The sequence below is a fragment of the Delphinapterus leucas genome, chromosome 12 (assembly GCF_059928025.1).
Source record: "Delphinapterus leucas isolate spDelLeu-1000000601 "Yukka" chromosome 12, BTC_Dleu_Yukka2, whole genome shotgun sequence".
In the NCBI taxonomy this organism is placed as follows: Eukaryota; Metazoa; Chordata; class Mammalia; order Artiodactyla; family Monodontidae; genus Delphinapterus; species Delphinapterus leucas.
In genome coordinates, this window is record NC_143140.1 from 45,936,087 (window position 1) to 45,949,193 (window position 13,107).

General features: G+C 35.5%; 1 protein-coding gene across 3 annotated transcripts in view; it reads right to left on the minus strand.

Moving 5' to 3' along the window:
• Window positions 1-801: 801 nt before the first annotated feature.
• Window positions 802-13,107, minus strand: part of SNX3 (sorting nexin 3) — a 43,763-nt gene continuing 31,457 nt past the window's right edge. For all 3 annotated transcript variants that reach the window (XM_089921920.1, XM_022553892.3, XM_089921919.1), the window contains exons 2-4: window positions 11,361-11,456; window positions 2,910-3,034; window positions 802-1,558 (exon numbers count right to left, since the gene is read on the minus strand). In XM_089921920.1, coding sequence (XP_089778046.1) covers window positions 1,453-1,558; window positions 2,910-3,034; window positions 11,361-11,456 — 327 coding nt within the window. In that variant the 3' untranslated portion in view covers window positions 802-1,452. The remainder of the gene's footprint in view (window positions 1,559-2,909; window positions 3,035-11,360; window positions 11,457-13,107) is intronic.

Genomic DNA, 13,107 nt, shown 5'->3' on the forward strand with positions numbered 1-13,107 from the left:
CAGAGCAGCTCTGACTTCTTCCTATGATATCCATCTGCTTGGGGGACATCATAGTTTGGTCAAGGCCTAAGCTGATTTCCTCTCAAACGGACTGACCTGTCTCTAAATGAGACACTTCTGGAGTGCAAGGGCAAACTTTCCTTACCTTGGAGTTTAACTCTAGGTCACAACGGGTCCCCCAAGCACCAGATGTTGTGCAGATTCAAATTGGAAACCACATTCTGGCCGTAAAGGTCTGGCCGCAGCACAAGTTAGGCAGCAAGGAGTCATGCATTTGCTGGTTTCTTATCAATAATACAAGTCAGCTAGAACACTGCCCTTCTCCCTTGGTTAAAGAGGAGAAAGCGTGCCACTATCCTAAACCAAACTAAAGAGAAAGCATGAACCTGCTGACTAAGAAAACGGTTATTACACCCTTGCTAAGTTTAAACAAGTCACTCAGATGAGCTAGGGAAAAAATTCTTCTGAAAAATAGGGGGCATGCTATTGACTTATCTTAAGAGGCCTTTTGAAAAGAATGACTTGAGATTATAGAGTATTTTCCAAATACACGAAGTACTTCATAACAACTCAGTAAGCTTTAAGGAATGCTTTTCCTAGTACATCACTTTTTTTGTTGTGTAAAAGAAAATAGCCCCATTCAAAGGGTAGTAGCATATTTGATATCACCACTGCTTAAAGAGGAATGGAGTTACAGGAATGAGAAAAGTATATAATTAGTAAATAATCCCTCTCAACAAGTGAGTTAAGTAGGAAAGTCTTCTGAAGGGAGAAAAGAAAAGCCAGAAGCAACACAATCCGTGCATATCAGAAATGCATTTTTATTTTTATTTGAAAACAACTTAAATTTTTAGACAAATGATTTTAGTATATAAATTTGATTTTGTTTTTATACAGAATATAAAGATTTCCCTCACTGATCTTCCATGTGAAGGGGATTACAAGCCTGAAGGGAGATACTTTCTGCACACAAGTGTGTATCTTACGTGTAGGGTACTGGAAACCAATGTGTAGTGCTTCCACACATAAATTAGGTCAAGTGACAGCACATATTAAAAAGGGGATAAGAGAAAAATTCTATTAATCAGATTCAAGAAGCAAACATGACACAAAAACTGCAGGTAAGACCAAATGAGTAACTTTAGTTAGGACACTGCAAGTTATACTAGAGTAACAGGTTTGTGAAGCTAGAGTGTGTACCACATTAAAACAGCAAGAAAGAACTATTTATATAGAAAGGCTGGAATGAGGGATTTTTTTCACGAAAGCAAATTAACTTCTTGTAAACTGCCAAAACAAAACAGAACAAAACTGAGCATATGGGTGTTAGTATACTGAAGGCATATTAGACCAGTTTTTGTGCGGCATGCTAAAGTTATTAGAACTTCTTCACTGGTGCATATGAATCATTAATAGTCATGGAAAGTTTTTCTTGCCCCTTCTTGCCAAATTTCAGGCATGTCTTATTTTAGATGGAGTATAGCTTTTATCTATAATTTCATCCTGTAAAAACATATGAAGACAACGTTCATTCTGTGCCAGAGGATGACCAGCGACCCTAGGAATAAAAGATACAAATTCAGTCCAGTATTTTATAAAAGTGGTGGAGGGGGACCAAACATACACATTTTAAGGTTAGGAAGCACAAACAACTTAGTAATAATAAGTGTTATTCTGGACTGCCCATAAAGCTATGGTCTATCAACTAACAGTATATTTTCTTTCCTTCAGATCATAAGGGTAATTTAGAAAACATTTAATCACTAGTTTTGCACTGCCTCTGGCGTATGTACCCAATTAACTTCTTTACATATTAGTTGGTATATTCGTAAGAAACCTAAATGAATTTTAATGTTAAAAGTGAAACAATGTCATTGATTCTAAGAATCCATTTTAAAGAAGGAAAAGATATAGGATTATAGTTAGAAATACACTGAAGTTCAATAAAAGCCCCAAAATACTAAGAAATAGGCACAAATGTTCAGGTTTTTTTGTTTTTGTTTTTTGCTTGCTTTTAAACGTTTCCATCAGACTAAACACAAGATCAGACTGAGCAACCAGACTTTATTTCAGAATTTAAAAACATCCAAGCTAGCACTGCCTTCTCCAAAAAGAAAGTATGTTCATAAGAAGACAATGAAGGTTGTGTGCTCTCAGATAACTAAAAGTTAAGGGCTTTGTATAACTTTCCCTCTGTTTACCACTCACAGATCTTCAAATTACTAGATAAAAATTAAAGTATTGCTAATAAATAAGCTCACACAACTGTATTCTCTAGGAGTTGACTTTATTTGGTCAAACTTAAGGCCAAATGCACAATTATAGTGAGTCCTTTCCAGGCATAACTCTTCCAAAAAAGAAAAAAAAAAAAGAGGCTATATTTCAAATAGGAGTAAAATTAAAAGCTAGAGTTTGAGTTTATTAAGTTTCTAAAGTAAAAGATAAATGATACAGTCTCCTTACATTTTCAAAAGAATATATTTTGCCACAAAAATTTTAAATGTGCACCTTTACACAAGACATGCTGATGATACTTCTATCTGCAATCAAGATGATTGCAAGTGTATTGTAAGTTTTACTGTTCATGCTAGAACATACCTTAAATCAGAAAGAATAAGTAAAACTATTTTTTAAATGCTGTAATTGTAAATGTAATTTGCATAAATTAACCAAGAAAAACAAATACAAAACTTAGGTCAACACAAAGATACTCGTATTACTCAAGTGTGTTAATATTTATCACGATATTCAACTTGTTATATGTTTTCACTTTGTTTAAATGATACAAAAAGTTAGGAAATGACCAAAAAGAAAAAGCACCAGTTTATCTAAATTAATAAACAGCAGTCACCTAAAGACAGCTCAGACCACTATTCACTCTTAGACCTTGAGGAACAGAAAGCACTTACTTGTTTATAAACTGCTCCAGCCCTTGCTTCCTTTCTTCAATAAAATTGTCATCAAATATTCCATCATCTCCTCTAAAAGGAAGCTGACGCAAAAACGCTTTCCCAGGGAGTGGGGGAACTACAACCTAAAACAAGATAAGGAAAGAAGTTCTTGAACATGCTGGTTGAGTTGGGAAAATTTAGAGAGCATAACATGAAGACAAAGTATATCTTCACTATGAGAACCATCCCATTGTTAAACTAGTTTAAATATACAGTAAAAAGGAATCAATAAAAATACACTGAAAAATGATTCAATGTTTTGGAGGCAAGATAACCAAAATGCCACAATAGTCCCTCAGACCAAAGCTCCTCGATGGCAGGGCCCACAGCTTCATTTTCATTTTTCCTGGACTTATCAAAGCACAAGTATACAAAGCAAATAATCAATACTGAAATAAAGGCTACCATGCCCCTCAGACAGTTCTGATGTCACTTGGGGAAGACAATGCTTTATTACAATGGTAACTGAAGAGATCAAACTCAACTCTCAATAAAATGAAGAAGTAAAATACTAACAATGTTCTTTCTGGCATGGGCAGATAAGAATTCTGTGGTAAATTTCTTCCACCTCATACCATCTGCATATAATCTTTCCTACCTGTGTTTGAGCTGATGACAAGATAATCAACTCTACTTGTTGCCACTCTTCCATTTCCTAGGCTAAGAAGCACGTCAACTTTCTCCCAAACCCATTATCCTATCTTTCCCCAAAGACCTGTCATTTCTTCCTTCTCACACTAGAGGCACATCCCAAATCTTCCCTGTCAAAGCCTAACTTTCCTCTAGGGACAACTTATGACTGATCTCCCTCTTCTGGGAATTATCTGGAGCTCAAATATTTGTTTGAATTAAATAGCACCTAGCTATTTATTTCACAGGTTAGTTGGGTTCTCTATCTCAGAATTTCTCAACCATGGCAATATTAACATTTTGAACTAGATAATGTACTGGGGGGAGGGGTTTCTTGTACACCGTAGAATACCTATTCAACAGCATCCCAGGCCTCTACCCACTAGATGCCACCAGTAGGCACCCCACAGTTGTGACAATAACAATGGTCTCCAGACACTGTCAAATGTCTCCTGGGGAACAAAACTGCCCCTGGTGGAGAACCACCAATCTATCCTATTAATGCTTTCAAATCAAGGACCCTTGTCTCAGGCTTTTTATGGTTATTTTAAGAAAAGCTGGGCATACAACAGAAGCTCAAATATCTGTTAAATGACTAACCACTTAGGTGAATCCTTATCTTATGTTAAAACAGAGAAAAGGTGTGGGCAAACAAGTCAAACAAGGAGAAATATAAATAGTAAACACCAGTAATAAAATCATATATATTCTAAGAGGTAAAACCTAAAACCCTTGATGCAGAGTTTCTATCCTAAAATGATAATTCAACAAGGTAAAAAAGGGAAAGATCATACAACTTCTTACAGATCAGCAAAAAACAAAGAGCAAAAAAGAAACACAAAACCAATGCCCAACATAAACTTTGTAATTCCTTCCTAGATCTACTCTCCCCAGACACCCAATGCTTAAGACATCTAAAGATTTGTCTTCATAAGTTTGCTTTAACATTCTTAAATCTCTCCTCTATATTAGCATTTGTCAAGTTGAAGAGTTAAAACCTGCAGGGAACTTACAATTAAAAAACAGGGATCATGACCACTAGCTGAGCTCCAGCAGAATAGTTTATAAGATGGGCAGGAAAAAACATCTGTATCTATAAAGCTATTATAAAAAAAAGGAATATAGAACCAGTGTGTTAACGAAATGACCACCATTAATTCAGGGTAGAATTTAGCATGAAATATAAGATTAAAGATTACTATGTATTATCATCCGTAGAGATACGTTCTTACTAATACTCAAAATACTCATTGAAATGGATGGTAAGGTTGTAGGCAACAGGATTAATCACCTACAAAAATCATGAGTGGTTTGTCCAGCTAAGATCCCAAAGATCTTCAACATCAAATTATTTTTGCTTAAGCAGTCTGAAAAGATCTACTTAGAATTCTCACACCAATTTAAAAGTAATGAGTCTGATGATATATGTGTGTATGTGGGGCAAGAAGTGGACAGAAGGGTATCTGGCCAGCATAATATAGTGAAAGCATACTGAAATAAAAAAAGCTAAAAGACTGAACCATAATGACCAGTAAATACAATAAATTTCATCTACTTTCTAGTCTAGTATAACAGATCTTAATTAAAAGTACTAATATATAAATAAAACAACTTGATTAATTGTTCTTAGCAATACTAATGTAAGTACAACTTTCACACAGGTTAAATGCCCAAAATAATTATCTGGTCTAATGTTAAAAGTGAAGCACTGTGCGTCAAAGGACAACATCAAGTGAAAACAATCCACAGAATGGGAGAAGATTTTTGCAAACTGTAAATCTGATGAGGGACTTGTAAGAGGTTTTTTTGGTTTTTTGGTTTTTTAGTATATTCTATATACAACTCAATAATAAAAGAAACTCAATAAAATGGGCAAAGGATCTGAAAAAAAATTTCTCCACAGAAGATATGTAAATGGCTGATAAGTACATGAAAAGATGATCAACATGATTAGTCATCAGGAAAATGAAAACCACGAGATACCACTTCACACACGCTAAGAAAGCTATAATAAAGAAATCAGATAATATTAAATGTTGGTGAGGATGTGGAAAAACATGGAACCTTTATACATTGTTGGTGGAAATGTAAAAATGGTATAGCTGTTCTGGAAAAAAAAGTCTGGGAGTTCCTCAAAAGCTTAAACAGAGTTATCATATGGCTGTAAATCCATTCTTAGGTATGTACCCAAGAAATACAAACACATATGTCCATACAAAAACCTGTACATGAATGTTCACAGCAGCATTATTATTTCTTTTAAATATTTATTTATTTGACTGCGTGGGTCTTAGTTGCGGCATGCGAGACCTAGTTCCCTGACCAGGGATTGAACCCGGGCCCCCTGCATTGGGAGCAAAGTCTTAACCACTGGACCACCAGGGAAGTCCCAAAGCAGCATTATTCTCAATAGTCAAAAAGCAGGAATGACCCAAATGTCTGCCAATGATAAATGGATAAATAAAATGTGGTTTATCCATACAAAAGAATATTTTGGGGAAATAAAAAGAAATGAAGTAGTGATTAACAATACAATAGGATGAACCTAGAAAACACTCTCAGTGAAAGAAGCCAGTGAAAGAAGCCAGACACAAACGACTACATATTCTATGTTTCTATTTATATGAAATGCCCAGAACAGGCAAATCCATAGAGAAAGATTAGTGGTTGTTTAGGGCTGGGTGAGGAGAAATTGGTAGTGATTACTCACGGGTATGGGGTTTCTCTTACGGTGTGATTACAATGTTCTAAAACTGACTATAGTAATGGTTGCACATCTTTGTGAATATAGTAAGAACCACTGAATTGTACACTTTATTTATTTATTTTTAACATCTTTATTGGAGTATAATTGCTTTACAATGGTGTGTTAGTTTCTGCTTTATAACAGAGTGAATCAGTTATACATATACATATGTTCCCATATCTCTTCCCTCTTGTGTCTCCCTCCCTCCCACCCTCCCTATCCCACCCCTCCAGGCGGTCACAAAACACCCAAGCTGATCTCCCTGTGCTATGCGGCTGCTTCCCACTAGCTATCTACCTTACGTTGGGTAGTGTATATATGTCCATGCCACTCTCTTGCTTTGTCACAGCTTACCCCTCCCCCTCCCCATATCCTCAAGTCCATTCTCCAGTAGGTCTGTGTCTCCACTCCTGTCTTACCCCTAGGTTCTTCATGACTTTTTTTTTCTTAAATTCCATATATATGTGTTAGCATACGGTATTTGTCTTTCTCTTTCTGACTTACTTCACTCTGTATGACAGACTCTAGGTCCATCCATCTCATTACAAATAACTCAGTTTCGTTTCTTTTTATGGCTGAGTAATATTCCATTGTATATATGTGCCACATCTTCCCTATCCATTCATCCGATGATGGACACCTAGGTTGTTTCCATCTCTGGGCTATTGTAAATAGAGCTGCAATGAACATTTTGGTACATGACTCTTTTTGAGTTATGGTTTTCTCAGGGTATATGCCCAGTAGTGGGATTGCTGGGTCATATGGTAGCTCTATTCGTAGTTTTTCCAAGGAACCTCCATACTGTTCTCCATAGTGGCTGCACCAATTCACATTCTCACCAGCAGTGCAAGAGTGTTCCCTTTTCTCCACACCCTCTCCAGCATTTATTGTTTCTAGATTTTTTGACAATGGCCATTCTGACTGGTGTGAGATGATATCTCATTATAGTTTTGATTTGCATCTCTCTAATGATCAACGATGCTGAGCATTCCTTCATGTGTTTGTTGGCAGTCTGTATATCTTCTTTGAAGAAATGTCTATTTAGGTCTTCTGCCCATTTTTGGATTGGGTTGTTTGTTTTTTTGTTATTGAGCTGCATGAGCTGCTTATAAATTTTGGAGATTAATCCTTTGTCTGTTGCTTCATTTGCACACATTTTCTCCCATTCTGAGGGTTGTCTTTTGGTCTTGTTTATGGTTTCCTTTGCTGTGCAAAAGCTTTGAAGTTTCTTTAGGTCCCATTTGTTTATTTTTGTTTTTATTTCCATTTTTCTAGGAGGTGGGTCAAAAAGGATCTTGCTGTGATTTATGTCATCGAGTGTTCTGCCTATGTTTTCCTCTAAGAGTTTTATAGTGTCTGGCCTTACATTTAGGTCTTTAATCCATTTTGAGCTTATTTTTGTGTATGGTGTTAGGGAGTGATCTAATCTCATACTTTTACATGTACCTGTCCAGTTTTCCCAGCACCACTTATTGAAGAGGCTGTCCTTTCTCCACTGTACATTCCTGCCTCCTTTATCAAAGATAAGGTGACCACATGTGTGTGGGTTTATCTCTGGGCTTTCTATCCTGTTCCATTGATCTATGTGTCTGTTTTTGTGCCAGTACCATACTGTCTTGATTACTGTAGCTTTCTAGTATAGTCTGAAGTCAGGGAGTCTGATTCCTCCAGCTCCGTTTTTCGTTCTCAAGGTTGCTTTGGCTATTCGTGGTCTTTTGTGTTTCCATACAAATTGTGAAATTTTTTGTTCTAGTTCTGTGAAAAATGCCAGTGGTAGTTTGATAGGGATTGCATTGAATCTGTAGATTGCTTTGGGTAGTAGAGTCATTTTCACAATGTTGATTCTTCCAGTCCAAGAACATGGTATATCTCTCCATCTATTTGTATCATCTTTAATTTCTTTCATCAGTGTCTTATAATTTTCTGCATACAGGTCTTTTGTCTCCTTAGGTAGGTTTATTCCTAGATATTTTATTATTTTTGTTGCAGTGGTAAATGGGAGTGTTTTCTTGATTTCACTTTCAGATTTTTCATCATTAGTATATAGGAATGCCAGAGATTTCTGTGCATTAATTTTGTATCCTGCTACTTTACCAAAGTGGGGTTTATTCCAGGAATGCAAGGATTCTTCAATATACGCAAATCAATCAACGTGATACACCATATTAACAAATTGAAGGAGAAAAACCATATGATCATCTCAATAGACGCAGAGAAAGCTTTCAACAAAATTCAACACCCATTTATGATAAAAACCCTGCAGAAAGTTGGCATAGAGGGAACTTTACTCAACATAATAAAGGCCATATATGACAAACCCACAGGCAACATCGTCCTCAATGGTGAAAAACTGAAAGCATTTCCACTAAGAAGAGGAACAAGACAAGGTTGCCCACTCTCTCCACTCTTATTCAACATAGTTTTGGAAGTTTTAGCCACAGCAATCAGAGAAGAAAAGGAAATAAAAGGAATCCAAATCGGAAAAGAAGAAGTAAAGCTGTCACCGTTTGCAGATGACATGATACTATACATAGAGAATCCTAAAGATGCTACCAGAAAACTACTAGAGCTAATGAATTGTACACTTTAAATTGGTGAATTGTATGGCATGTGAATTATGTCAATAAAGCTGTCATAAAAAAAAGTGATGTATACGTTCATGAAATGCGTATTAAACACTCCAGTGTGCCAGGTGCTATGTTAAGCAAAGCCACAAGCCTATCAAGACACTTCTTCCCATAATCAGACAGAAAAAGACAAATACTGTGTGATCTCACTTATATGTGGAATCTAAAAGAGCTGAACTCACAGAAACAGAGAGTAGTAGATGGGTTGAGGGGTGGGGGAAATGAGGAGACATTGGTCAAACGGTACAACCTTTCAGTTAAAAGATGAGTAGGTTCTGGGATCTAATGCATAGCATGGTAACTATAGTTAACAGGATTGTATTGTACTCTTAAAAGTTGCTAAGAGAAACATTGAATGTTTCAAGAGATATTGAATGTTACCACCACTAACAACAAAACAACAAAACCAAAAACCCCTATGTGAAGTGACAGATGTATTAACTAATTTTATTATGGTAATCATTTCACAATATATACATATATCAAATCATTGTGTTATATAACTTAATGTTATTTGTCAATTCTATCTCAATAAAGGTGGGGGAAAAAAAGACACTTTTCCCTATGGTCATAAAAAATTTCTTCTTTGTTACCCAAAACTTTCCTAACTTGTTTTGTACATGTAGATCTTCAAACCATCTGTAATTTATATACAGTGAGTTATAAATCTTTATTCCCAAATAGCCAAATGTTTCAACCCCATTTACTGAATATAAATTCCTTTCTGCACAAACTGACAATGTTATTTTTGTTATGAACTAAATTTCCAGTAAACATGTCGTCAGCTTCTAAATTTTCTGACATTCTGCTAATCTATTTGTCCATACCTAAAGCAATACTACATTGTTTTAATTACTGTAGTCTTAACATATGCTCTGATGTCTGCAGGTGCTAAACTGTTGGTAAAAATAACTTTTGACTATTCTTGAGCTTTCTCTGATTCTAAAGCTCTATATAAATCTGCAGGTTTATAAAGAACTCCAATAAGATTTGTATTAGAATTTTACAAATTTATAAATAAGTTAGGAGATACTGCCTTATTTCTGTCAGGTCTACTGCTAAAATGCCACCTCTAAGAGAGGCCTTCCCTTGACTATCCTATATGACAGTAGCTCTCCTGGCACTCCCTATTTCCCTTAATTTTGATTTTTAGAGCATATTACCATCTAACGTATTATATATCTTACCATCTTTTTCTGGTCTCCCTTCACCACTACCCCAACTTACCCAATAAAGTGCCATAAAAGTAGGGACCCTTCATTTGTTCACAGTTCTGTCTGCAACTGACAGAACACACAGAATGAGCTCTCAAATGTTTATAGAGTAAATGAATCTTCAAAAGTGAATATTCCAAACCAGGAATGTAATATTTCTGTTTATTATGGTCTTCTTTTGATCTTTCAATGAAGTTTTAAAGTTTTCTTTACTTGGGTCTTATATTTCCAGTTTTATCTGTAAGTATTTTATACTTGGATATTCTTTGGAGTAAAACTGTTTTTCCATTTTTGATGGAATGCTATGATTTGTATATGTTGCTTTTGTATCCAGCCACATTTTTCTGGTTAAGGACATTTTCCTTCCTTTTCTACCTTAGTACACTTCAGAAGCGAGAACGAGTTAGCCTTAACCTACTTCAGGGCTCCTACCATACCCACTTCTTATCCTACTACACTCGAGTCACAAGATAACTTTTCGCTATTCTGAGTATACTTTTCATGACTCCATGCCATATATGTCATTCTGATGTAGGGCTGAAATAAGAGACATTAGAATGAGACCTTGTTCTCTCTATGTTGCAGCCAAAGCCACCAAATTTCTTCTAAGAGAAGACAATTATTATCAGGATATATGACAGTGTTCTAAAACTGCAGGTAGCAACCCAACAGTAGATCATGGCCATCATTTAAAAAGCTAATCTGAGGAATATCAGTACCTGTCACACAGAGTAAGGTAAGTACTGGTTTATGAAACTTCTGTTATATATTAATGTGTGATGATAAAAAAAAAAAAGTATGGCGTCAGTAAAAAAAAAAGAAAATGGAAATACACTGATATAGGAGATGTACTGAAGAAGAGAAATTTAGCAAGGGGAGGAGAGGAAGGTGGGACAGGAAGATCATGGAAAGGAAGGAAGCAATAGCAAGAAAGTTCTAAGAAGAGTTATCTAAGTGTGAGTCAGCAAAGGCCTCAACTGGGCCACTGAAGTAGACATGAGAAGGAAGAGTTCTAAGGAAAAACTGCACACTTCCCCCATCTCCTATGAAGTAAAATGAAATTGAACTATTTGAAAAAAAAAAAAGAAATGTTTTCTTTTACTCACTTTATTCAAGATAATTCTCCTGAGAAGTCTTAAACATTAAAATTTGGAATGTTTTGTTTTACAGTCACATTACAAATAATTCTTACCTTGCTCTCTCTTTCTAATTCACTTCGCAGCCATTCAAAGTCACTGTATCTTCTTCTAACGGTAGATTCCTTCAGCTTGAAAATAGGCAGATTTGTCTGAAACAAACAGAAAATCACTCCTAAGCTGAAGCATGTTATAAGGACTTCAAAAAAGTGGGGGGTTGGGGGAGGACCTGTTTGTCAAATTGATAATATGGCAAGCCTAGTTATGTTAATATAAGAAAATCATAAAGTTATTAAGATGACATTTTACCTTTAAATGTAAAAAAGTGCATTTTTTACATGGCTGTTAAAAAGTATGTTACTTATACTAGAATACAACTTTTAAAATGCACGTTTGTACATATGCTTTTGGATGTCATTCTGCCTGACGTCAGTTACATAAATATAGGTCAGTTTTTCTATTTCAGTAAGCTGTAAAAATGTCAGGAGTGAGATGAAGCTAGCTCTGATTGCTATACAGTTTAGTATACAACGCTCATAGGGGAAACAGACCTTAACTACTTTGAAATGAAATACAAAATATTTTGTTATTATGACTAAATTAGATGTTTCATAGTGAAAGAAAAGAATACAGAATTATTCTTAATAGTCTTCTTAAAAATGCGAGAAAACAGCAGGGAAAGAGTGCAATGCACTCTTACCACGAATAGGAAATTAGGAGTTATACACATAAGGTCTATCTATCCAGAGCTTACAGGCTATGGGCAAGTTTAAGAACTGAAAACATAATGCCCAGTACCTTGAGGTTACATCGGAATGGAAGACTATTCTTGAAAGAACGCAAAGACTGCTTCGGTCAAATTCTAAACTTAAAGTAATAAGAAAGATTTCTATTATCGTTTACTGATCCTAAAGAGAAAATACACTATCAAATGCAATTTAAAATGGTTTACGACTGAGGGCTATTAGCAGAAGCTGTATACCACTACAATTTTATAATCAAGAATAGATTTTAAAATGCATATAATATCACAAAGTTGGTAGGGACACAAATGACCTAACACAATTAATGCCATACCATACTGAAAATGCTATTTAATACTATATACTCTCAGATTATATTTTGTCCTTTATTCAGTCTTTGCACTTGTAGAATGACAAATTATTTTAAAGCTGAAAAGAAAAAGTGTCACCAGAAGGAAAGACTGGCTTCTTACAGGGACATCATCATCATGTAAAATTCACCCCTAAGAAACTTCCAATCATTTCTTAAACTTAATGCCACTAGTAAGTGTCATTCAGGAAAAGAAAAGCTTTTTATTCAGGACCTTAAACCCATTTTGCAGTGGTTTCAATTTTTTCCAACGTGTATTAACTTCTCTATGTAGTATACCTTATAGCTTGGAATCTTCTACAGATGCTATTGGGCATAACACTGTATAGGTTTCAAGCATGAAACCAAATCTCACAAGAGGTTTAAAAGCACTTGAATTTTCTTTCCCAGGTAACCACAACATTTGTTCATTGTATTAGTGACTAAGAGCAAAATTGCACCTAACAAGACTCTTATTATACTAAAAGTCAAGCTTATATTTAGAGATGCTGGCTTGCTGTACAGAGGGGTATTCTCACTCCCCACAGGGAATAAAATTAGGTCCCCTGGAGAGCAGGATGATAATTCCCAGAAAGAAAGCACTGGATTATTTCTCTCTAATTTCACCCATTGGCTTTTTAACCAAGTTCACCCTTCCGCATTAAAATATTAAGTCTTTGTAAGTGTCTAAAGATAGAAAGGCCTTTACAG